This window comes from Simochromis diagramma, unplaced genomic scaffold, assembly GCF_900408965.1.
Source record: "Simochromis diagramma unplaced genomic scaffold, fSimDia1.1 OVJJ01000753.1, whole genome shotgun sequence".
Taxonomy (NCBI): domain Eukaryota; kingdom Metazoa; phylum Chordata; class Actinopteri; order Cichliformes; family Cichlidae; genus Simochromis; species Simochromis diagramma.
This window is the reverse complement of record NW_024387523.1, coordinates 5,876,547-5,902,802: the sequence shown is the minus strand read 5'-3', so window position 1 is coordinate 5,902,802 and position 26,256 is coordinate 5,876,547. Positions and strand designations below refer to the sequence as shown.

At 41.5% G+C, this 26,256-nt stretch overlaps 1 protein-coding gene across 2 annotated transcripts in view; it reads left to right on the top strand.

The window, feature by feature from the left end:
- Positions 1-363: 363 nt before the first annotated feature.
- LOC120726888 (dolichyl-diphosphooligosaccharide--protein glycosyltransferase subunit STT3B) overlaps positions 364-26,256 on the top strand; it is a 103,428-nt gene continuing 77,535 nt past the window's right edge. Inside the window, exon 1 of one of the 2 annotated variants that reach the window (XM_040020907.1) lies at positions 364-871. In XM_040020907.1, the coding sequence (XP_039876841.1) occupies positions 612-871 (260 nt within the window). In that variant the 5' untranslated portion in view covers positions 364-611. The remainder of the gene's footprint in view (positions 872-26,256) is intronic. The other variant, XR_005694396.1, reaches the window with a different exon arrangement.

Below are 26,256 nucleotides of genomic sequence, written 5' to 3'. Positions count from 1 at the left end.
TATATACCCATAGGTACACGAAAGCGCTTCCTTCAAGATTAAGAACCTTGTGCGCTCTCATTCTGTAACTTATTCTCCATCTTAAAAATTGTAAAAAAAAAAAAATAGTGATAAAAGTTTGATTTATAGTTACTATCGGATTTACTTTATCGAAAGTATTATAAGGATAATCCCTATTTCAATCAGTTGCAGCCATAATTTTGCTCCGTTTTCATTGGTAAAGCTTTCTGTCGGATTAGAAGGTTCGTTTCTCTGATTGGTCTAGATACATAGAATCCCGCCCCTTCGTACCTGTCGATCTGTGAGAGGTCGCCTGAGCGTCCTAGAGCCCGCCTCTCGCATCCCTCCCGCCCCTCTCCGCCGGCGTTCAATCGTGAAGCGGATTGACGGTTGCAGCCTCGGTATGTGGCGCATGAGTGTGCGTTTCGGGATGTAACAGCGGTCTCCCGGAGTAGTGATACCAAATTAAATCATACCTTACACCCGAAGGAGTTAGATGATAGGATACCTGAGAGAAGCGGGCACAGCATAGGGAAGTATACGACCGTACGGAGCGGGGGGAAAGACGTGGAGCGGGGCAGGAGCAAATCCAGCCGACACTGCGCGCAGAAATGGCGGAGCAACACGCAGCCAGCGACGGCAAGCACAAAGCGTCCACCAACGCCGGGGGCTCGGTGCATGGGAACAGTCGACCCGGCGCCGCGGGTGGAGGAGGGGGCAAAGGAGGCCTGTCTGGCGGACTGACACAGCCAGCTGGGTGGCAGTCTTTACTCTCGTTTAGCATTCTTTTTCTGGCCTGCCTGGCGGGATTCAGCTCCAGACTTTTTGCGGTGATCCGGTTCGAGAGCATCATCCACGAGTTCGACCCGTGGTAAGCTAGCTAACTACTGTCTGCTGTTCGCTGGTTACACTTGCTTGTAATGGAAATGAGAGACTGAGAATTAAATCCCTACAGAGGGAGGTATTTTTTTTTTTAATTAAACACTACGTATATTTATTTATCTCCTTGCTTTGCTTTGCGCTTTATAAAGTTAGCACAGTCGCAGCGGTGTTAAGTTTTTGAATGCAGCTCAGCTTTAACTTTAATTTTGATTTCGTGCTGTGGTTCGTTAGCGGCTCATGCTCGTGATTAAACAGCATGCCCCCCCCCCCCCCCCCCAAAAAAAATGACCCTGGCACATACACTTGTATATACGGGCTCGGTGGCCCAATGTGCAGCCCATCTGCGGGACCTTGACATTTAAATATGATAAAGAGCTAGCTAACTAGTCTGGTTTGACCAGTTGTCCAGTTGTGTGTTACCCAACAGTAGGTTTGTGTACTTGCTGCAGTGAGCTCTGTCTTGAGTCTTCAGCTGCAGGAACTTTATTCGGATTGAAAGAGCAGAGGAAAAAAAATTAAAAAATAAATCTGCATTTTAACCAGTGAAAATGTAAAATGGTTAACAGCCTGATTATTTTACTCGTGTGCTTGATCGATGTGTTTGATTGATTGAAGTAGTTTGGTTTTCTCATGTCTTATTGTTGCTTCGCTACATCTTGAATGACCAGGGTCTCTTGCAAGCTTCCAGCCGGTGCTTCTCGTAACAGCAGGTTGTAACCCGGAAGCCAACTGATCCGATCTGGCGTGTCTGTCATCACAATGGAGAATTATTCCGCTTTGTAACAGTGTCACATGGGCTCACAGGCGGCCGCCTGGTTGCCCTGTCATTCCCTCATTGCTCTCTTATATTGTGTGGCATTCAACGAGGCAGCAGAACTGATGCATCCATTTATTAATTTTCAAGGACAGGTGCTCCATCTAGTTCAGGGTGACACTTGCGTCTTCAATTATGTTGATAACTTGATTGCATTTCAAAGCCAAGGGCCAAGGCTTATGGCTGTGGGAGGTTCTGCGTGGTTCAGATGAGCTTGCTCCTTCTCTCAGACTGGAATTTGCTGAAAGGGCTGACCTTAGCGCTGTTAATGAGTAGTCCCATGTGTCTTGCACTCATTAGAAGCTGCTTTTACAACCTTCATATTTCCCGATTAAAGTTTGGGGGGGGGGGTAGTCATAGAGCTTTTGGATACAGTATATTATCTATGGTACTGTGCTGCATTTCACAGTAGCAGTGGGAGCTGTTTTGCCTCAGTATAAAGCTATAATGTAGCACCCGTTTCCACAGTTGCAGAGCAAGAATGGCACAGGTCTTTGGCAGCATGTCACAGGAAAGAAAGCAAAGACATTCTTTGATATTCAGAAGTTTAAAAAGCCCTCGCAGCAACGAGTAGTCTGCATCTGTTCTCAATTTTTGTGTCCCCCCCCCCCAAAAACACAAAACAAAGCACCGTTTCAACCGTCTGTTGCCAGCTTAAATGTGTAAAACTGTAAATTCTGTCGCATTGGAGTGTGTTTTTTTTTTATTTTATTGTTTTTATAATGCACAGTATCCTTATTAAAGTGGAGACTTGCATCAAAAAAATATATCTACAGTTAGCTGTTCATTGATACTGAATTGTCCTCCTCCCCTTGTGTCATGTTTTGAAAAAGAACCGACTGACATCTTAATAATTCATACTCCTAACAATCCGACAAACCTGACCCTCCCTTGGGTTTTTACTTTGAGTGTCCTTTTTAAACATGTACTAATGTTTGTTTGGTCATCTTTTAAAGAGTTTTGTAATTATGTTTCATCAAGCATTATAACTTTCTCACTTTTGTGACAGAAAGAAAATGTGTGTTTTTTGTTTTGTTTTTTCCAGCTGTGTGAACACTGGATGCTCATTGGAAGTCAGCACCAGACACACCATCAGTGCCGTTGTCCGTTGTTGTCTAAGCGCTTATTGTTTTTTGGTTTTTTTTCCCCCTCTGCACAGAGCTTCAAATTATCAGCAGCTAACCATTACGTTAAACAAGCTGGCAATTTGAAGAATCAAGATTGGATTTACAAGCACCCAAATGTCAAGCTTATTCTGCAGTATGCAAATGCTCTGAGCTGTGCTGATTTTTGCAGAAGGGTCGCTGCCATGGTTCGGCTATATCTGGCTGTGCTAATTTTAATTTCCTAATATTTGTTTATTTAAAAATCAGGGGGGATTAGTTGGCATTCAGGTGGGATTCATTTATTTTTTTATTTTCATCCATTGATGGAACTAATTAGGGTTCGTGCCAAGAAAGTTGTAAAGCCTGATGGCTGGGACACTCCAAGGGTGGGTGGAGGACATAGGTGCCAGCCTGCTGTGTGGCACAGATGGAACAGTACGGCTGCCTAGGTGCAGACACAGTGTGTAGCTACTAACGGCCAACTTCTCTCTCCTAAAGTAAGGTAAGGTGCGCTATGTCAGCAAGAGAACAAAAGAATCACTTAACCTCATTTACATAAAGATAAATGATGATTTGGCTCAAAATAACTGGAGTACATTAGGAGACTGGCATAGCCTAGATGGCTAGTGCCGTTCATCTGTTGTTCGCCTAGGCTGCTGAACAGGACAAGGAGAAGTGTCACTGGAGGGGCAGCTGATTGCCGCAAACAGTGGACCAGCACCTTTTATGTAGTATTATTCATCCGTTCTCTTCCGCTTATCCTTGTCAGGGTCGCAGAGGCTGGAGCCCATCCCAGCTACTAAAGGGCTAAAGGCAGGCTACACCCTGGACGGGTCGCCAGTCTGTTGCAGGGCTAACAGATAGAGACAGACAACCATTCATTCACATTCAAACCTATGGGGAATTTTAGATTTACTAATTAACCTAACCCACTAGCTTTCCTCCCACAGTCTTTTGCCCTGGCCAGGTAATGGAATCGAGTTCAGGACCTCTTTGCTGTGAGGAAACGGTGTCACTGTGCTGTCGTGTATATAAATGACAGGGGTAGTCTGGAGTTTTAAATATTCAGTTATCATTAAGCTACAAAACAATGTCTTTAAAATAAGCTTATGGAATGTCGTAACATTTATCGCCATCTAGAGTCACATTGTGTTTCTGAGAAGCTCTTATACTGATAACGTGCGAGCACATCCCAGATTCTCAGTGGGGTTAATGTATGGACTCTCTGGTAGCCACTAGAGGTGGGGTTCACTTCAGATACTCGGGATATAATATTGCTGTGATTTTTTTTTATTTTTTTTAAATAATTTTTTGATATACTGCAGTAACATAAATTGCAATATATCACTTTTCTTTTTCAACAGCATAGTATGTCCTTAAAGATAAACTTTGCCAACACCTGTTTTATCCAGTAATACGAAGTTATCTCACTTTATTTCGTCCATAGCTGCAAAATGAGATTGCCGACACTCTCAACAAAACCTACCATAAATGTTGCAGTCTGCAGTCAGTCTGTGGTTGAATGGGGTCATGTTGGCAATTGCATCCAATCTGTTTTGGTTAATACGGCAATTTGCTGTGGTAAATTGTCAAAAATCTCACATGTGTTGCAGTCTACACAGACAGAAATTCACCAGTTGCATAATTCACATTTAACCGTTACACTTTTTTTTTTTGTCAGCAACCTTCTTGTTCTGTAGAAAAATATAAGCAGGATACAACTAGCTGGCAGCCACTTTAGTCGAATCCCCTCAAGTTGTTCTCACTGACAAAGACTCATTCTGACTGATGATAACATGTTTTCAATCCGTTGGCCTTTAGAAACGCGCAGTTATTTGATAACCTTCGACAATCTCTCTGATAGTGATTGCAGTCAGTCCAGGTCAGACTACAAGTGTTTGCACAAGGGTTGCCTCCTATCGGGCCGCCTGTGGAATCGCCTTGCAAGTGGTTGTGACTGTGCAACAACCTTCGGCTCTGGGAACCATTTAGTGACTACAAGTTGCAACTGGTAGATTGACTTGGCAGATTTATTTATTTTTCTGTTTTTTGGTAGCTGCATGGAGGTTGCTATCCTGTTTTTACTGTGTGACTGAGCAAAGTATGTGAGTCTAGTATTGTGCATCCCCCCCCCCTTAATCGAGTATAAATCTGCTACAGCAGTACAGGGTCATGTGAGATTGCTGTTGGTGATCTTTGAAGAATTTGCTGTTTTACACGTTCACCTAACAAGCCAACGATTACCAGTTCGGTTATGAGAGGGGGGCACAAGTCCCTCTGAAGTCCATCAGGAAGAGCGCCAAACATGTGACCCCTTGTGTAGAAGGGAACAGCCAGAAGTAGCTTTATCATGCATAAAAATACCAAACTCATTTTTGCGAGTAACTGTAAGGTTTGCTTTGTAAGGGGACTTTTTCCCTGCATCACATGCTTGTGAATTAAATTAATTGGGTTTTCAGAAGCTGTTCGGAAAAGAGATTTGATACTCACTGGTGTTGTGCTACTTTTTCAGATTCTTCAGCTCAGGGTTGTACAGATTACCAGTTCAGCACAAGCATTGCTTTTTAGATGCAGTAATGTCAGTCAGATAACACTCAGATTAAATGATTGATTTATTAAAGCATCAAAATAGTCAGTCTGGTTTCCAGGCTCCAAGCTCATCACTGCCCACAGATATGTTAAGCATAAATGTGGGGAGTAATAAGTCAATATCCGGCTGGCAGCACTGCAGTGAAAGGTTAGAGAGAGAAATTGGAAGTTCTAGACATTAAATAGACCGCCAAACTGGGAGGGTTTGTCTGGTCAATGAAATGAGGAGTGTGAGGGATGTAAACGTGTGTGTGTGTGTGTGTGTGTGAGACGCAGTGCAGCCCAAGTTGGCTGCTTCCAGACTTGGCTCAGTATGTGGCCAGGGATTTTTTTTGAGTCATTAAAATGAAGTCTGTGACCTGTCATGACAAAATGAATGTAACTGATAGCGGGAAGATTAATTTTTATCATGAAATTGAGAACAAGACAGCCTGAGCCTTCCTTGGGATTAACTCGGGCTGCTTAGAGCTGGGTTTTGCTGGTAGTCAGCGGTTGTTTGTCGTGGGTTAAATCTTATCCTTGGAGTGTCATCTTCAGCCTGGCTGTCTGTATTGTTTAAGTTTATTAGGAATCTCTCAGCTCTAAACAAAGTACATCTTCTCTGTATTTAAAGTGCAATGTTAAATACTGTGTGCTCAGCTCCAGTTGCATATCTGCATATAACTTCAGTTCGACAAATCCTTACAGCTGAAAAACGTTTGAATTTGCAAGGGTCATGTTTAGGTGAAGGTGAGAGAGATGATTGTGCCGGTGCCTTCTCCTGCTGTGGAATTCATGCAATCTGTGCACACATTTACTAAAGCAGTGTTACCGGGTCAAGACAAGATTTTTAAATGGGAGCCATTGGAAAACTGCCTAACATGCTCTAAAGGATATTCCTGTTATTTCATCGCACTTGCCTACATTCTCTTTTTCACTGTGCTCTTCTTTCTGGGCTTAAAATGTACAAAACAACTTCCTCTCCCTCCCACAAAGAAATCCTTAAAATTTTAACACTTTGTCAGCTTTGTTCTTGATCATCGCCGTTGGAAACCTGCAAAACTGGAGGCTCTATTAGTACGACAGCTGGATAGCAATGCAGAATCTTTCCTATCTTCTTTTTTTGGGGGGGTGATAGTGACTTTGATGTAAGATGCAGAGGAAAACATCCAATGATTATGACCTGTTTTTGAGTGTTAATAGAAAAACAAGACGTGTGAAATGTCAGCGGTTTCACAGATACATTATACAGTCCTCTGCTGTTTCAGACAACACTCAGATATGAGTTAACACCTCAGAAATGATGTTTTAGTGTCTCTGATTGCTTTAATAATGTGGTCTATGATGGAAGTTGCTGAGTGTTTTTTCACTCTCCTTTAATTCTGCCTTTTTCAAAACTTTTATCTGAAAGTAGATTAGGCCAACAGCTGCTGGCACAGCAACATGTGAGCTAATGCTGTAGTGTGGGAAAATGGAGAATAAGTTGTGACTGATCTTTCCACCAGACACTTGGCTGGAGCTGTGATCCTTGCTTAAACCCCCAACTGTCCGGCAGATTATAAAATATTCAGCGCAGATTTGGTGTCCAGTTACCTGAAGCAGGATTTTTTTTTTTTTTTCCCTAAGGAGCCCATCCTTCCTGATATTATGCTTGGTACTTACAAGCAAGACTTACATTAAATCTTGGTTAACGGGTTGGAGTTGACCACAGCTGCGTATTAGTATTTTACAGCATGCCCCAGTGCCAAAGCTAGCTGTTATATTTCTATTCCACCTTTGCGCTGAAGTTATGTCGCAGCACCTAAAGGACACAGGAAGAGTTTCTTTTCCTCTTCCTTACAGAACTTTCATTTTCTGTTTTCTCCCCAGTCAGGAGACTTCATATCAAGCCTCTGATGATTAAGTGCTGTTTTGGAGGCAAGGCTTCCCAGCGGACTAGTGTCAGGCATTGCAGCGAGGTTTGCGAATCTGAGGAGCGCTCCATGTGTGAAGACAGGAAGCGACAGATCTCTTCCAGGGCACCTGGGGCATGTGTAGCTGAGCTGCTCCTGGCAGGAAACAGCATCAGGCCTGGGGTAGCCGCTGCCTAGTACAATGAAAGTCATACAAACAACCCAGTCTTCTGTTGTCATTTGATTTTGGATCTTTATTTCTTCTAACAGAGACCAAGGTTTTGGATTTGTTTTAAATGCCTGTTCATGATTCAGACCTGAGACTACTTGAATTTACTTTCTTTATACCCTTTGGTCTGAGGTTGTGTTAATGGCTTTTAGTCGAGCCTGAACTGTATGCGTAAAAGGAAAGATGTGTTAAGTGCATAGCTAACAAACAAGTTTGCAGTTATCACAAAGACACCACGTGACTGATGCTGCTAAGCCATTGTACTGCAGGCATTGCATTGAGTATTGAAGACAATGGTGTTAGTGCTCCTCTTATAGACAAACTGTAAGCGTCTATGTTTTAGCCAGTGTTGCTCATTAGCTGTTTTTGAAAGCACTGGCAAGATCGCCACCTCTCTGGTTTCACTCGTCAGCTTTCCAGAGGACACACGACTTTGCAGACCCCTTCGTGGAGGGTCATGGCACTGTGAGAGAGGTAGTTCAGTTTGTTAGTGTGATGAATTGCCCCTGCCTCACATTCAGAGCTGTACTCACCCACACGTTAGCAGCTTTTAAAGGACGTGTGAAGCCAGTTAAGTATTTGTTTAACTTTACATTTAATTACACTATGGTCAGAGAGGTTTGAACATAGTCCCCTGTTTATATAGGGCACGGTATAAAAGAGCCTTGGTTTATTATTCATTACAAATTAACTTGAGCCTGTCGTCTGCCTTAGCTTTCTAAACCACAGTCTTATAAATTTTGGCAGCCGTTTGCTAATGAGATTTTAAGAGCATTGTCCTTTGAAAGCTTTGAACAGTGTGTTCCAACATTGTGCTTCTTGTTCGAGGCTAAGAGTATGATTATGCACTCTATAATTTTTAACATTTAAAGATGTAAATGGCAGTGTTTCCAGTGTTGTGCCATTCGTTCACCTTTGGACCGCCGGTCTAATAAATTTCAGGCCACATTGTTTAAAAAAAAGGTAAGACTTCTCTTTTGTTAAAAATTTATTCAGGTGCTGGCAAATGCACTACAGATTATTTATCAGAATTGAAAGGCTCGCTTTGGTGGGAACATTTAGTGCAGCATACTGTGCAGATTTGCGGTTCCTGTCAGAGTAGCCTGTCTAATATAGATCGAATACATCTGTCAAACTCCGAAGACGGTTACGTGCTTGGTAAGATGCTACCTTTCAGCTGAATTCGCCCACAAACATTCACATAGTATATGAGGGGGCAGGAGCGATACAGACGGGTACGCTTCTTTGTCGTTCTTTTGAAAGAAAAGGCTAGTGATCATAAAACACGCTCACGCTGTGGTCACAAAGCCTCCAGACAAACGTGACTGAGGGGAAAGGAAGCGAAAACTATGTTTAGCAATCAGCTCTAAAAAACGATCAATGTGACAATAAACAGCTTGGTGTGTGTGTCACGCAAAGTGAAAATGTGTGGTCGATCCATCTTTTATCCAGCTGTTTGGCGTCGTCATGGAGTCTCTGACGCGATCGTTGTTCCGTGACCGCTCATGCTAGAGTATCCATCCATCTAGGAGGGGAGTAGGGGGGCAACAGATCGAGAGATGTGTCTGCTTAACAGATGCAAGGCCGTAATTGAGAGCACTCGTTGAATACTGGCGCGCTTTTGTTTAGTCTTTTTGTTGAGAAGACTCATTGGTCGAATTGAGTAACTGGTCAGCAGTAAGTTTTCATGCTTTGAGTTTGCTCAGCAGCACAACCGTCGAGCAATGCCTTCACCCTTCCGTCTGTGGAATAATAGTTTTTATAGGGGCGCCTCTGTTATTTTTAGAGCTTCGTGAAGAGCTTGACAAGTGAGAATTGTTTCTTGCACTTGACTAAACAATGCGAGACCAACAGGTGTATATAGTGATGCTTGCGCAGAACCAGCATAAAAGTAGTGCTCCTCCCGAGGGGGAAAAGAGGAGAGTTCGACTGAAGCAAGAAACCTAATATCTGCTTGTTAAGACAGACTGAAAATAATCCACAGCACCAAACCACAAACAAGGTAACAAGTCTGACAATGCTGCCTCGAATGTTGCCTCACTCTTACTGCATTCTTTTTCGCCTTCACTTTGGCTTTGAAGTGGTCCTCGATGCACTCTGGATGGTTCAGGGCGAAGTTGGGTGTAGGGAACAAAGAAGATCTGTGCTTATCATACATCCCTGTCCTCTTACTGACAGGAGTCAGCATGCAGCTCAGTGGGCGAGCGCACCTGCATACAGAGAGGAGAAGAAAGGAGGAGTGAGAGAAACGGCGATAGGATAGTAGGAGGCGGAAAGAGAGAGAAGAAATTAATGCCTGCCAGGCATTCAAACAGAGGGAGGCTTTGGCGGTGAAGCCAAAGAAATTTTATTGTTCCAAATAACTGCTTTATCAGTTTGTTTGTGTGCATGTTCATGTGTAATATATGTGCTGTATGGTTTTATGGAGGGGAGGATAGGGTTGATGTATTATTTTGTCGGCCTCTGCCTCAGGTTAAATTGAATGTCTTCTGTAGCTGATAGACTACTTACACCAGAGTCCATTTAATAAGATCGGCTGCTTAAAGCGTCTCTGAAGCATTACTGAATAGTTCAAATAGCTCAACTCAGCTTATTCTTGAGTAATTTTTCCTCTTTTCAATTTAATCCCTCCAACATTTTGCAGAAAGTCCCTAGAAACTTGCTGCTTAGCATCAGCAGGGAAGCTAGGTAGATGGCTAAGAGCTGGTTTAATCAAATAAATACCAAAGAAAGGGTTATTGCGAATGTCAAATAGTTTTCTCCACAACGAGGTGATAAAAAGTGGTAGTTGTTCAGGCTTTCTACTCCGTGAGCTGGTTATGTTATATTGAGTTTTGGGTGCACGTTTCCCTGCTTAATTTTGTTTATTGTGCTTGTTGGCTCAATCCCTTGTTGGAGGATTGGCTAGCTCTCAGGTTGGCACGTCTTAAATGCCTTTTTGTTCTGCGTCGTCCAGATTTTGTTGTCTTCATTTGAAGTCTTTTGCTTATTTTCCTTGTTTCAAGGTAGGTTTTATGTAAGCTTCTAGCATATCTTTACATCTCAGGTGTATGACTCACTCATCAGTCTTTTGATCGCTCTGTAAATAAAATGAATCAAGTCTCTGATTTTATTGCAGTTACTATAAAGGGTTACACGGCCGCTGTTTGTTTCTCCTCCTGTGTTGTTTTTCAATATATCGTCTCTCCTTAGAATTTTAATATACTCTGGAGGTTTCACGTCTCCTGGGTTTACATGGGTTTGTTCTGGGTGCTTTGGTTTCCTTCTTCAGCAACGAGGATGTTTTGGGATTTAAAGCACTCCTGCTATTGTCCTCGACTAAGCCACTGGCCTCAGACTTAAGTTGGTCCCCAAGGGCCCGTGTATCTGCTTCCTATAGCTCTTAAGAAATTAGTACTTTCTAATGAGAACAATGTAACGGAGACTTGCAGTTTTAGGAGATCTGGGTTTTTCTTTTTGTATAAAAGATTTCTGGCACCAGCCAAAGAGGTTTGGGCCATCCACCAAAAGATTTTTTCGTTAAGCGGAGTTTAATTTACTTGAGATCTGTTTATTAGATCAGAAATTAAACTATACAGGTTTCCTAAGATAACGCTTACCTTAACTGTATACAACCTAATTATACTTATATGCATAGTTGTCTCACAAAGGCCCTGGAGGTGTACTGACTAAACTTAATGTTTATTAAACACTTAACAACCCACTGACAGTATGATGGGCATATTCTTTTTAAATGTGTATAAGAAGCAGAATGGTATCTAAGTGCTGTGTGAAGTCGAAATGTTGTATTTTTCCGTTTGTGGTTTCCATGCCATAAAAAAAGAAACAGGAAGTGGAGTTTCACTTCCTAAATTGAAACCAATGTGAAATTAGACTGACTTGAGCTTTGTGAGCTGAATATCAATATATCTTTGATTGACAGTACAAAAGTGTATTTGATTTATTTTACAAGGTTTGATTTAGATTTGACTGTCATAAAACTCTGAAACATAGCGAGGCTGGAAACCAGTGACCTGAAAAGATTACTTGGGAATTAATCAGTTAAAAGTGTTGCCAATCAATTTGCCTTGGATTGATTAACCTGTGAGTTGTTGAAGCTGTATTGCCGTTTCTGTTTTTCCCCAGACTTTAGGTTTCCAGGTGATTAAAGCCAACTGCAGCCGCAGGGAGCTGTGGAGTTTATATTAATCAGCCGACACGTTCGCTTGTGTTAAGAGAAAGCGAAGACAAAAGTGGGATGAAAACACAGCTGCGGATTATAGCTGTATTCGGAAATTTCTAGTAGAATTTTTAATATTCAGAATAAATACCGATTTGCTGGATGTGTTTTGTGTTATAAGCAGGCCACAGTATACTGCTACTCTGCCCGCTGTAAGGCCGCCAGTGGGCATCTTTCCATTTTGGCAGCACCCCATCTCTTGTTTTTCTGGTGCAGATGTGTCCATTGTTCTGCTCTTGTGTTTGTTTTCATTCCCCTCGGCCCATTGAGAGCGGATGACTTTATTGTCACAGCCTAGCTGCTGGTAAGCTCACCTGGTGTGACATTATGGATCGCTATGGTCTGAGGCCACAGCTTTATTTCAAGTCAAGAGAACAGCCTAGAGCCAGGCTGGGACTGATGGAGGAGCGGGTGGAAGAGAGATCAGGGCAGAGAATGAGAAACGGCAGATGGACGAATGAAGGAGTGTCAAGCAGGATGGAGTGACAGCTGGAATAGGTTGTCAATCTCTGACCGGTTGCAAAAAAAGCCTGTCATTTCATCAGGGTTATCCAGTAAAGCAGCTGGCAGATAGCCTGGGTGAGCCACATGGCTCTGAAACAAGGTGACATTTTTATGCCAAAAAATGCTGCAATGAGCCTGATGTGTGATTACGTGATTGTTGGAGTTGAATGCAGGCAGCTCAGTAAAAGAACCAGTAAAGACTTTTATTAAGAATAGGATCCATGCTTTTGAGCGGTTTGATTATGTTTGCGGTAGATTTTTCTTTGTAGTTGGTGCTCTACTAACCAGACATTTAATTGTCTGAGGTCTGTTTCTTTGTCCAAGTCTATAAATGATACGATGAAGATTTTGGATTTTTCTCTCATGTTGTCAGAGATGGATTAGTCCTCCGCTCAACTTCTTTCTGCCAGCTTCAAAAAAAAGAGAAAAGAAAAGATGACAGTCCTGGATGTCTGCACGGCAAAGGTGAAATTTCTGCTGAACAAGACAAGTCAGGGAAACTAAGATTGAAGTTAATCATATGAAACGCATTCATCAAGAAATTTAAAGGCCTCTAAAAATCCATTATCTACATTTAATATCAAATGAGAGGTCATTTCACCTATGGAGTTGTTCCTTTAGTCTGTTCAGCCAGGCCATGCTATATGTATAGTTTAAATCAGGGCTGCCCAATCCCAGTCCTCGAGAGCTACTATCCTGCAGCTTTTAGATGCATCCCTACTCCAACACAGCTGAATCAAATGGTTTGATTACCTCTTCAGCATGCCATCATGTTTGGCAAAGGCCTGATAACAAGCCATTCATTTGATTCGGGTGTGTGGGAACAAGGATGCATCTAAAAGCTGCAGGACGGTAGCTCTCGAGGACCGGGATTGGGCACCCCTGGTTTAAATAGATCACTGTAAAAACTGCCTTTGCAGTTGAAAGCCCCTTGTATTTGTTTCCATATTCATAAAGAATACCCTGTAGGCACCCCTCAGATAATGTTGTTTCTCTTTAGGCATTGAAAGCTGCAAACTCTGTCAAGGACCTGCCTTCCACCTTTTCAATGGAGTCACAGAAGGCACAGTGTAATGCGAGTGCTTGCTGAGTGCAGGTTTACCCTCATGAAAGCTATGGCCATTGTTCCTATGTAGCTAACCTGCTGCTAAAAATGTCTGAGAAGTGCTTTGAGCATAGCATGACTCATTGTGGCTCCAGGCAACTCACAGCAGGCATCAGTGCACTTTCAGGCCATTAGATAAACAGTTTGTTTCGGCCTTAAGACATATTGGATTTTGGAGACATTCCTTTGAATTTTTAGTGAGGCATTATAGAATTATCGGTAGCTTTTAACCTTTTTACAGGGGGGGAAGGGAAACAAGTATATTCAGGGGACTGTATGAATGGGATGTCAGTTAGCTCTAGTAGTCTAACTCAACCCCCTCACATCCAAAAAAAAAAAACCATACTTTTGTACTGTAATGTACAAAGCTTGTCCAGACTGGTTAAAAGCATTTCTCGTAGAGGAAAGTCCAATTTGATAACCATTCAGAAGTGGATAACAGCTGACACTTTTGAGCTCTCTAGGTGAGACTTTCAAATCTTGCCTGCTTTCTCTGCTCTGCACACCTGGTTATTTGCTGCACCAACTCAGCTTTTTCAATATTGCGGACAATGTCCTCGAGTATCTCAAAGTTGTATGCTTTCTTGTTTGTGTGTATGTCACACTCCAGGGAAGTACCAGTCTGGTCAATATCGTTGCCCTGAGCTTTATGTCCATCTGTCTGCCAAGTGTGAAAATGGGATTATGGAAGCTACTGCTGAACTTTACTCTTTTTCCCACTATAACAACTTAAATTCTCACAGATTCAATAGATAAGTTGGTTTAAATTTTACTTTTATTTTTATTCAACTGATGGTTTCATCTTGTAGCTCTACGGTCTGCAGAGACACAAATCTGCCTCATTTCACCTTTTTATGAAGTCTCCTTCTGATCCAAGCCTAGCCTTCAGAACTGATTTCTCTGAAATTAATACAGGAAATGATTTTCCACCCAGCCAGCTCTAACTTAATGTCCTTGAGACATGTAGCACCCCAGCAGCAGAGGATCTTTTCCTTCAAAATTATGATCATTGTTCGGAGTATTATGTCTGCTGCAGTCCTAGATTTCCTAACATTAGTGTGGAATGACCCATTTGAATGAGATGTTCGTTTCTGCCATCCGCACGCATCCTGAAAAAATGCTGTCATTCTTTGAAGCCGTCTGTTTCTTTGTTCACCTTTGTGTGAAACAGTTTTTGCATGATGGGTTAGGTAAAGTAACCATTCTTGGACTCTGTTGAGTCACCACGGCAAACTGGCTGTCACGCTCAATTCTTTCTGAGTCAGCTACCATATGGATGCCAGGGTGGTGCCAACATATCCCTCCACATTCTCTTTTTATCAGCAGGAAAAATGGTGAGAAAGGCTGTCTGCTGTGGGATTGCAAACTGAACAGGTTGTATGCACTTCAAGATGGATGTGGACAGAGCACATAGCCCCCCCAAGTCTAACAACTTTCCTGGCAGAAACCCTGCAATTCCTGTGTAATGGACACAGATGGTCCGCAAAACAAGAGCAAATATCAGATTTTATTTCGTGCTGCTATAGGGATGCTGAACATTTAATTCTTAGTCTTTAGGCTCATGCATTTCTCAAAGTCATTCCACTTATGCAAGCACAGGTTTTGTTGGCTTGGAGAGGCAGAAGGATCTAAAATTGAGCTTGAATGTTTGCTATTTCACTGATAACATTATAGAACAATGTATAAAAAGCACAACAGATGCAGTTGAAGAAAAATCAAGGCAGTGATAGTCTGGCTTCCATCGTGGTCAACAAGGCCGACCCTGTTTCCACAGACCAGCCACTCCAGTGTCACCCACGAAGCGTTTTGTCACCAATATTATCTAGGGTTTGTTTGTTTGTTTTTTAAACGGCGTGTAATGTGGTATGGATCTGATAGAAAAACTAGGAACAGCTGCATTCTCATGGTAGTAATAAGGTATACCTGCTCTAAAGCATACCCTGGTTTTTCTCTTTTGTCTCTTAATGTGGCTGTAATTTACAGAAATGACAGCATATTGTATTTTGTACAGTTAAACCCACCAGGAAAGTGTTAACTGAGGACTGTTATACCTTTGACAGGTATAAAGACTGATGTTAGCAAACACGTAGCAACATCTGGGCCTGTAAAATTGAGCCACTGTAAAAGTTCCAAAAAATTACCGTATTTTCTGGACTACAAAGCGCACCTGAATATTAGCTGCACAAGCTAAAATCAGGGGAAAATCCTGTTTTGTACGTACATTAGCCGCACCTGACTAAAAGCTGCAGGTGTTTCAATGTTGACTTATCATATGTAAGAGAATATGCACGGGGAATATGCAAGGGAATTGTCACGAAAGAGATGGCTGTTTGGAGACACTCTCAGCTTCTCTCCTTTGTTGTCACTTTCAAAACCAAACAAATCCTCGTTGTCAGTGTCAGAGTCGAACACCCTCAGAAGGGCCGTGGCGGTGTCCTCCTCTCCATCATGCAGCAGTCCAGCCCTTCGAAATCCGTTGGTGATCGTGGATGTTTTCACTTTTCCACGCTGTCAGAATCCACTGGTGGAGTTGAGCATAACTTGCTTTTCGCAAGTTTATCACCGCTCGTCATCCACGCCTCCCACTGAACGTGTAGCGCTACTTTGAAGTTTGTTTTTCGCGCTACTTCGTACGGCACTACGTTGCCTGATGGACACGTGACCAACATACCACTCTTGAACCCCGATACTGTGTGTCTGATCACATGCCCTTCCGCCAGGCAACGTAGTGCCGTACAACAGCGGAACAAACAAAACAAATCCTCTTACGATATCACACAAATCATGGACAATCCATAGAAAAGCCGCACCTGACTAAAAGCCGCAGGGTTCAAAGCTTGTGCAAAAAGTAGCGGCTTATAGCCCGACAATTACGGTACAGTTCTTCAAGTGTCTGCCTGAGGCTGGCTCCAAAAATGAGTTAATCCACGTAGACCATCCTAAAATACCCCAAGAAACAACAATTCCACTTATCAGGGGTTTTTTTTTTTTTTTTTTTTTTTTTTTTTTGAGGTAATGTTTGAAAATTAACCTGTTAAATTTAACCGTTGAAAATAAAATTCTGAAATTCTTAAAAAAACCAAAAACACCATATGTTAATTGGGATGGATACACAAAAAATGTTTGATTATTGGTTAGTTATAGCCAGTTATTATAGGCATTTATCTAAAGATTTCCCCAGAGTAGAGAAATATGCACATATTTAACAAAATAATTTTATCATTTACACTTGGAGTACCATGTGGAAACTGCAGACTTGAGATCTAATCAGATTATACTATCTATTGATATCTTATGTAATAAAATTTGTCATATTTGCTCAGTCCAGCTTGCAAGTTGAATAAAAATGGCAATTATATAACATTTTATACAATTCCAAAATTCTTACAGGTTGTTGCAATTCGTTTTTGTGTGAGTGTGCGCTCGGATATGAGACTTTGTCAGATTTCCTCTACAGATCCTGTTTTATTTTTGATGAGAAGGGCCATAGAAAATTTCAGCCATCCAATTTTTTTTTTTTTTTTTTCAAACATGACCTTTAGTTTTAAAGTGCAAAAAACAAAAAAAAACACGCTGGAAGTTTTCTATGTATTAGATATGAAGCTAAAATTTTTATATTTATCCACTATATATGACTTTGGACCATAAACCTTTATGCAAATTGGAGATAGTTGAGGAGAAGGGTTCTAAAAGTTTGATGACATTTTCAATCCAGTTGGTAACATTTCAGTTATTCCTTCGTCTTTTTCCTGAGGCTCTTTGCTTTCCATTTGTGGTTCAGCAGCATTTCAGTGAAAGCAATACAGAGTACTTTCTTGAAGAATTCCTGGAGCATTAACTGTGAAATGAAGGATGCATTTACAGCATGTCTTTTAGAGTCCATAAAGTGTAAAACTAACTTGTGTCTCTTTGCAAATTCCTTGGTGTCTTGTAGCTGCAGTTAATTATCCGGATTTCTCTTGACCCTACTCTAAACTTAGCCAAATGATACCTCTGCTTGGAGTATAATAAATTCCCAACTCCATGTAAATGTCTTTGGTTCTAAATTTTCAGCAGGTTTATTATTTATGACAGGTTGTTTACTGTTATTCTCTTGCTGCTATTTTTCGTGACAAATCCTGCATTCCTGCTGCTCCTCTTCTGGTCCTTTACGTTTGGCACTGAAATCAAAGAGTGTGAACTTAATGTACGCCTGTGATGAGCCTGTCATCTTCACTTTCATAGTTTTTCATCTCAACCTGTGACCTTCAAAGCATGTTTCCCTTTTTAAGCAGATAGTCTAGTTAGCGAGATCAAGGGGGATATTTCCGACACTTAAGAAATGAATCCGGCGCTGGCGATGGCACCGCTCCATTAAAAATGCTCCCAAACTTTCATTGGAATATATGAAGGAGATCATTAAGCACTTGAAATGATTTAACTCACGAGAGATAAGTGACCTCAGACTTCGACATTTCCCTTTCAATATAGTTCCAGCAATTTGGCAATTACCGCAGTCATTAGAATTTCATTTAGCATGGCTGCTTATCTTGACCTTGAAATGTACTTTCTTAGTCGAGGTGACAAACTGACTGAGGTACTCTTCTTTCTGCCATTCTTACTTTTGTACTCGCCAGGTTGTTTTTTCTTTTTCTTTTTCTTTTTTTGTCTGGTTTCTTTTGTGTCTGTTCTCTTCCCATGAGCAAGACTTTTGTAACTTTGCAAGCAAGTCTTATACTCAGTGTTTTAACTCCCATCTGGCCCTTCCAGCTATCCGGAGTTGCATTTTCAAAGCAAGAAGAACTTGTTAGCCGTCACCCCATTTGCTTCATAAGCCACATAAACACGGACCCTACCCTGGCGATCAGACCAAGCACTGGTGTTTTAAAGCTTTCTTTCTTTTTTCTAAAAAATTTATTTTCCGAGACTTTGATTGCATGCTAATACCCCGTACACTCAGTTAATGTGCCAGTGAGGTTGTTAAGGAATATTCTTTTTTTTTTTAAATATAATGCTCTTACAGTTCCCATCTGGCACAGCATATGATGTGAATTCCCAAGGGATTTGTCTGTCAAAATTCATCTCTTTCCTCTCTGTCAGAGGTTATCATTCATCTTAATGATAAAATAAACTGTCGGTACTATGAGTTTTTCAGAAATATTTTACAGAGATAGATGATGTAACGTCATTCAGAATATTTAGGATGTTTTCATAGACGTTCCATTTTTTCAACTCTTTAGTCAGTCCTGCAAGTATTTTTCACCATTTTTTTTTTTTTCTGGAGCTGACGTCGCCAGTCTAATGGTAGGCTTTCAGAATTGCACTGGACAGCTCTTAATGGTAATACTTTAACATTTTGCTTAAAAATGTCAAACATTAACATTTTTGGCCTCCCCATCTGGGAAGATTGGCAGCGTTGTTTTATGTTACTTCAAACTGCACACTTCTAAAGTGTAATACAATTTGGATGCGTGGGCTGTAATAGATGGATTAATGATAAATGGATTGCTCTGTGAAAGAAATAACTTCAAATGTGAGTCCTACCTTTTATTTTCCCTTTATATTTGTAGTAAATGCAAAATAAAAAAAGTGCAGCCAAGTCCTCAGAAGTGCTTTTTCATTTTTGACACAAAGTGGGATTTATCCTTTTTGCTCAAGGTATGTCACAACTGCAAACCCTCCTGGCAAGCCTATGCTGTAACCTCACATAGACCCTCCCCTACAAATCTAATTACATGGCGTGTTAACAGACTGCAGCGACTGCCATTTGGCCAGTTCACTCCTGTGCATTTTCAGCTACTAATTCTTCTGCCACCATTTTTTTTTTTTCTTTTCTTTCAAATACACTAAAAGACAATGGATCAGCTCAAACGGAGAAACTGCAGAGCACCGCAGGCACACCGAGCAGAACTCTAAATGCTGGCAAGCATCTAGGCTACATCATAGACTCTAAATCAGGGCTGGGTGATTAGTTTTCTCGAGGGGCCACATTACAAATTGGGAGGGCCGCACCAATGAGTTTATAGAGAGCAGAATTGGATTCGGCTTATTGGTGTGGCCTGCCACACCAGTCCCAGTTCATCATGCGGCCCCTTGGGAAAATTAATAAATAAACCAAATGGACTCGAGGCAGAAATGTAAATTTAGCTCAATTTTGTGCATGCTTTAATTTGAGTTGAACTTTGACATGTGGGTACCAGAGTCATTAACACTGACTTTGTGGTGAAGTCATAGTTTTGACTGGTAGGTGGATTTTAGCAAACGGTTTGGTCCGACTGGGGTCGGTCAGGCTCAAGTTCATGTGTTAATAAGCTAATTTCATTCAGAGTTAGAATTAATAAGCCTTTTAATGTGAACTGATGTGGCATGTGTTAAGGGCACAGTGTGGAACTATGGTTTTTAACTTTCTGCGACACCATTTCTTAAACTTTGATAAAAGGTGCATGAGCGCTCAAATCTCTGAAATGGTCCCATCTTGATAAGCGGCATCTTGCCGTTGGCACAAAGCTTGTCTTTCAGGGGAGTATGCTAGTCTCAACATCATTTACTTGTGGAGGGAAATCAGAGGGATTGTTTCTTCCGTTTGCATTTCTGGGCTGCACTTCAATAAGGAGTTTGGAACTCTCTCCTTCATCACCGTCTCTTCATTTAATATGCATGCAGGTACACACCTATGCACATGCACGCCCGTCCTGCAGTTGCTGCAGCCAGAGCTGGCATAATGTCGTTATGCCACTTCCAGTGAAGGTTGGGTCCCGTTTGACGTGGCCGCTAGACAAAAGCTGAATTTGGCGGTGAATAAACTGCACTCCCGTCTCTCAGGCTCACCCGTAATAGGGTGCTGGATCTGTTTCCGCCTCTGGCTGGGATTTGGAGATTTGCTACCCAGACAAGAGAGTGAGCAGAAGCCTTTGCTCTCATCCACCACTCCAAATCTATCGGGTGTGAGTGAGAGAGAGTGGAGTTTTTATCCAAGATGAGCTCATTGTTGCCTTTTATGGGTTTTTTTTTTTTTTTTTTTTTTTTGCCCTGAGCCCAGTTTTCTACTAAGATGCTATCACTGTGCATTTCGCACAGATACATTATCTGCGAGTGCTTGCGCTGCTTGATTTTTATCTTTGCTGAAGTTTCAAAGTCGGATTAGGGCATCCGTGTGTTTTCAGTGTGGAATAAGCGATAAGATTCCTGCTCACTGGGAGTTTGCACACACCATGGTTCATATCATAACAGTGCTGACCACTTGGCAAAGCTGTGATGTTCCTCTTATAAAAGCTGTCATTTTGGCTATCATTTTTATACGCTTTGTTGGTTTTCTCTAGCGATAACCTTAGGCAGCGGAGCAGCTGCACGAGCTTGACACAAACAGGCAGTAATGACTTGACGGGAACACATTTAAAGGGCGATCATCTTTTGATGTAACAAAAAACTGAAAAGGTATTTGGTTTAATTTGTCACTGGAGCAGGAGGATTTGGAGCTGTTCTCCCGTAGTCTCAGTTCTCGTAATGCCTTGAGACGAAAATAGGTCAGACAGCTGTTTTATTGGGCACCACATGTCGAGAGGTGTATAAAATGTTGTTAACTCAGACAACAGTGACTCAGTCTAAGCATTACGAAGTCTTGGTGCATGGCTTCAGACACAGAGTTGCATTCAGAAAGCCTTGGCCTGAATTAAGAGTAGCATTGCATGCAGCTACAGTATTCTCTATTTAGCCACAAGTAATTTTTCATCCTTGGCACAGAAGGCCTGAAGTGTGGAAGCTTTGCTACGTCTGGGGTGACATTTAATTGGAGGAATAACAAAAGGCTCATTGTCCTTCCACTGCTGGAAATTACTACAGCAATTTTGCCCCCACCCCCTCAAAATCAGTGTCCTCTTCCTTTAGTGCAATTATGCATGCAGAGTCACATTTATGACGGAGTAGTCTTTTCTGTGTTGTACAAAGTTGAAAAGCCCCCTGTGGTGATATCAGTATTCGGCATGGTAGCTCATTAAATTACGTGAATCGTTAAGGGTTTTAAACATCAAACAAGCGCTCTTTGGGTTGCTTGTAGTGGAGTCGTGTTGCCTGTGTTGTCTACGTTCACCTTTGGCTTCCACAAAGGAGACCTGATCTGATAAGAAATCTTTAAGGCAACCTTGTATTTTATTTATCTTTTTTTTTTTTTTTTTTTATTAGGAAAAAAGGGGGGAAAACCCCTAGAAAGATTCCCTGTCTGTGAAAGTCATCTTTTTTTTTTTTTTAATTTTATTATCTTCTATCGAGGTCAAATTTCTTTCAAAGGCAGCCACACAAGCTCATAAGAGATTATGTTATATTTGTTTTTTAACTTAAAGTGAATGATATACAAATTCATGTACGTTTTTCAATTTATAATAGAATTTGAGCTCCCAGTCAGCATTTTCAGCTGAAAAGCTGCTTCAAGTCACACTTACAACTCAAAAAGATGGACCAGCCCACCGACCCCCAACTTCAAAATCCAAGATGTTGCCATTGCATGTAAACATTAGGAAAAATTTGTGCTTTCACATAGCATCCTCAGTTTTCTGACTTTAGCTATCACCAAGCGTGATAGCTGTGGTTGTAAGAAGACTTCTAGTCCTGAACTCTATAGGAAGATGGCCTTTGGACTTTATGGGCTCACTCACACTAAATGAAACTTAAGACAATTTTGTTTATTCTTTTAGAAAAGGGGATTATTCAGGGTTTGGGCATTAGTCAGTGAGGATGTAGGTACACAGTCAGGTCTGGACTCTTGCTTATCACGTCTGATTTTAAACATAAAGATAACGATTGCGGAAATGCTCATGTAAAGGCTTCCAAACAGCATTTCACAAACCAGCGGGTGATGTGACGTAGCTGTGTTCACAATCTATGCTCCTTCACCACACTGCTTATGCTGCTAGATTCAATAGTAGATATAAACATGTTCATTTTAGATCTGTTTGCAAAGGTGGTTTCCACATCCACCGTGTGTAGTAACACAATTGTTTCCCCCAGATCTGTCAAAACCCTGGGCACATCAAAAAGCAACCATTTGGAGGAGTGTAGCTGGTGACTGCTGCAGCTCAGACAAAGTTTACCCAGTCTTGCTTTATAGATAAAAATACACCAGTGCTGTCTTCTGCAAGGGGTCTGTGATGGCCAGCCCATGAAATCATAAACAATGCAGTCTCTAGTCAGACTTCACATCTGTAATAAAGCCCAGAGCTGCATGGTACACTGAATCCAGACTCTGAAACTGAGGATGTGGCATGCACACACAGTTTATCATTATCATCGATAGAAAAGTAGCTTCCTTCCACTTAATTCATATCAGTTTTTTTAAGTTTCCTTGTAGTTCTGTGTACTCTTTCAAGCTGTTTTTATTTTTAAAAGTAACTCTAACAGTAGGATAATGAAATACTGTAGCTAACCCAATATTTGTGATACAAAACTCCCCAATGCCTAGAAGCCCGGCAGGTGGTCAGTTTAGGCTCAATGTGCCGCTGGACTTGCAGTACACTAATGAAACCCTGCAATGGATTGCACAAACTTCAGTACGTCTGTGCTGTCCTTTGCACTGAAGAGACTGTAAGTTTTGGGAATTTAAACACCTCAGACTCCCTTGTGAAAGACTGAAACACTGATTTGTCACCACTATAGGAGAAGAGGAACGGAGTGGGAGTAGGAGAGGGAAGTACACCACTCTGTCCTCTCCCATTATCTTACAGCCATAGAATATGAAACAGCAGAGGCAGCCATGTGTTAGGAAATAATGATGAAGGGACCGCAGTGGTACAGAAGACAGTGTATAATTACTCAGCCCTCGCAGTAAATTTTGACCCCTCAGGATTTCCGAACCACAGCGGCAAGCCCATTCATGCAGATATGGCAGCTTTGGGGCAGCAATAACTTGTGTTGTGATGTAGGCAAACTGTCCTAATGATTGTCGAGTTTGTAGAGAGGTTGTAGAAAGCGTCTCGTATCTGCTAATCTTGACTAGGGTGTTACTGAGTGCCTCGCACTGATATTTAAGCCAATGAGCCATAAATGTCTCACTGGCTTTCTCTACTATCGCTTAGTGACTCTGCAGCTCATAGTGAAGCCATTATGCTCAAAGGGAGAGCAGTAATGTTTTATCCAGAGGAATCAATTGTATGTAGACAGTGTGATTGTCCACAGCTGTGTTTTTAACTTGTAGTTTTATGGTTTCATTTCTGGCCATTGCACAGTTTTATAGAGCTTTTTCTTCCCCCTCTCCCCGTTTCAACCTTTCCAGCAGCAGGTGGATGTTTGAATGAAGGAAAGATGATTTTCAAGCTGTAGTTGGCTGTGGGCAGCTGCCCTCAGTTTACCCTCACTGCAGGATTTTCAGCCTAGAGCTTCACACTGGTGGATTTAGTATGTTTGTGTAGCTCCAACATGTTCGGGTCTTTCTAAGCATTACAGTGTGGAACACAGCACAGTGTGAATTTTTGTGGCTGTGCCATAATTTAAAAAAAAAAAAAAAAAAAAAGAGAGAAATCTGATGTTGCTACATTGGCTAGGACACTTGTATACACTTTCAGTTTGTCAAAAAATGTCGCCAGAATTTGCACAATTGATGTCTTTCCCTCCAGTCGATAACACATTCACACAGCAACCTGCTGAGAGGCGAGCGCCAGCTCCTCCCCTCACGAACAGCTGATGTTGTTGGCGTTCACAACACCCAACAACACCTTTAGGAAGAATTTTAAAAGGTCAGTAAAGCGCCCATTTCAACAGCATTGAAGTATCGAGCAGTTATTATAAATGTTAACCTGATCAGTGAAGGAATGCATCTGGCATAACAATTTCGCCAATTCAGACATCTGCTGTGGTAACCCCTGTGGAAAAAGTACTTTTGGATGCTCTTTTATCCAGTGTCTGAATTTATTATTATGGTAGCGGCCAATAGCTACGCATAAAAAATTTAAAACAGACTCTATTGTTCAAGCTAGTTTGTATTTTGAGGGCGACAGTAGGGCTGTGCGATATGACCAAAATCTCATATCCCGATATTAAGACATCTATCGTCCCGATAACGATATAAATCACAAAAATGTAACATTTTCTGTTAACTCTGTGAATCTCGGGCAGCTCGACTTGCGGGAAGTGTTTCCAGCTGGGCGTCACGTACCTGGAATCGAGTGTTTTAACTGATGCATGAAACTATACATTTTTAGACATAAGTTGTAACGGCCGCCGTTTTCTTTGAGTATTTATTACACGGCGTGCTGCAGGGAAAAGCCTGTTCTAACGTTTGAGTCTAAGGTTTATTTTTTAGCACCTGACGGCTTTTTTGCTTCTCATCCGTAAACACTCTGCATCTTTCACGTGATTCAGTTTATTTGAAAAGTCTCAACAGGATCTTGAGCTTTATTGTGAAAGGTTTATGTGGAACAAGCGGACACGCGATGGTTTTACCGTCATTGTTGCTAACGACAACTCATAAAAACAAACGCTTGTCTGTCTGTAGTGTGGTTATATTAAATGTAAGAGAAAGACAGAACTTTAAGAAATTAGCCACTACAGTGACCATCAAAACCATGAAAAAATATTGCCGTAAACTGTTTATTTTGCGACACCACGAAACAAACGATAGCGTAAAATGAAACGATAGACATTTTTATATCGTCATCCGATATATATAGTTATATCGAACAGCCCTAGGCGACAGCATCGTCAGCAGTATTACATATATGATCATTGCCCTTCTCATCACAACTTGTCAGTAGCCCAACTTCTCTCCCCCCTCCTCCCGGAAAATATCACGCAAGCAGTTCAGAAATGACTTTTTCCTCACAGAATGCCTTCAATAGAGATCTCAGCCTGTGATGATTAGGCCCATAATTATTGCTGCTGTTTGTCCTCGGTGTTTGTATTTGTGATATCTGTTTGATTAGCCACCCGTTATGACAGCAAAGCTCTTTCTGTGCCAGTAATTACTCCCTATCTCTGGAATTCACTACTGCCTGCTGTCTCTGCTTGGCTCTCCCAGTGCTTTCCCTATTTTTGGTCGATGGCAACAGTGGGTTTTGATAAAAGAGAAGCCTCTGCCCCAGTGGACTCCTTGGCTAAATGTGGAATTGGCGTGCCTTTCATCAATTTCCTTTGATTCACACACCGCAACTTGAAATTCTGTGACTTTGTGCTTTTAGGAACATCACATTTGTTATCTCCCTCCTTACCTTTTAAATGGACTGGAAGTACAAATCTTTAGCTCTCTTCGAATCACTGTTGTTTCAGAGGCACTTAAAATAATTCTAAATCCTGCATTTTGTATTGGTGGGCTTAAAGACTCAGCAGCTTTTAAGATGGAGTTAAGAAAGGAGAATTTATGCCCTCCAAGGACTGTCTTCAGGAATGTGGTTTAAGAAATCCGTGGGAAATCATCATTACATCACCTGTAGAAATCATTATCATCATTCAAAAAACAGTGATGATTTCTATAATACATTGACGTTACCATGTGGTAGTCAACTAGTTTGTCCACACAGCAGTTAGCAAGACACATTTGTGCTTGCTTTTAATCTGCAGTGCTAAGAACTACGCTTTTAATTTCCCATCTGGCATCCATGCAGTACGCAGTGAATGTCACCGAAACAGCTGTTGCAATTGAAGTCTACTCGTCAGTTGTCAATCCAGCATATTCATCAACTGGGATATTTGAGAGCCTTTGCTTTGGAGCAGTCATATGAGATTACGGAGGATGCTACATGTCTCAAAACTGTTATTTTGGCTAAAGATGATGGATGTACCCTGCAAATTAGTAGTTCCTTTGGAAATGTAATGGGAAGTTGCGGATGAAAGACCTCGGTTAAGCAGCTGTGAGTTGGTAAACGCCTGATGTGTTACAGGTTGCTGTAGGTGAGTGTGTATTTTGAAAGCTGGTTGTATGGGTGGATTGTATGGTTAAATGTATCTTTGGTGTTATGAAGATCAGTTTTAACATTCT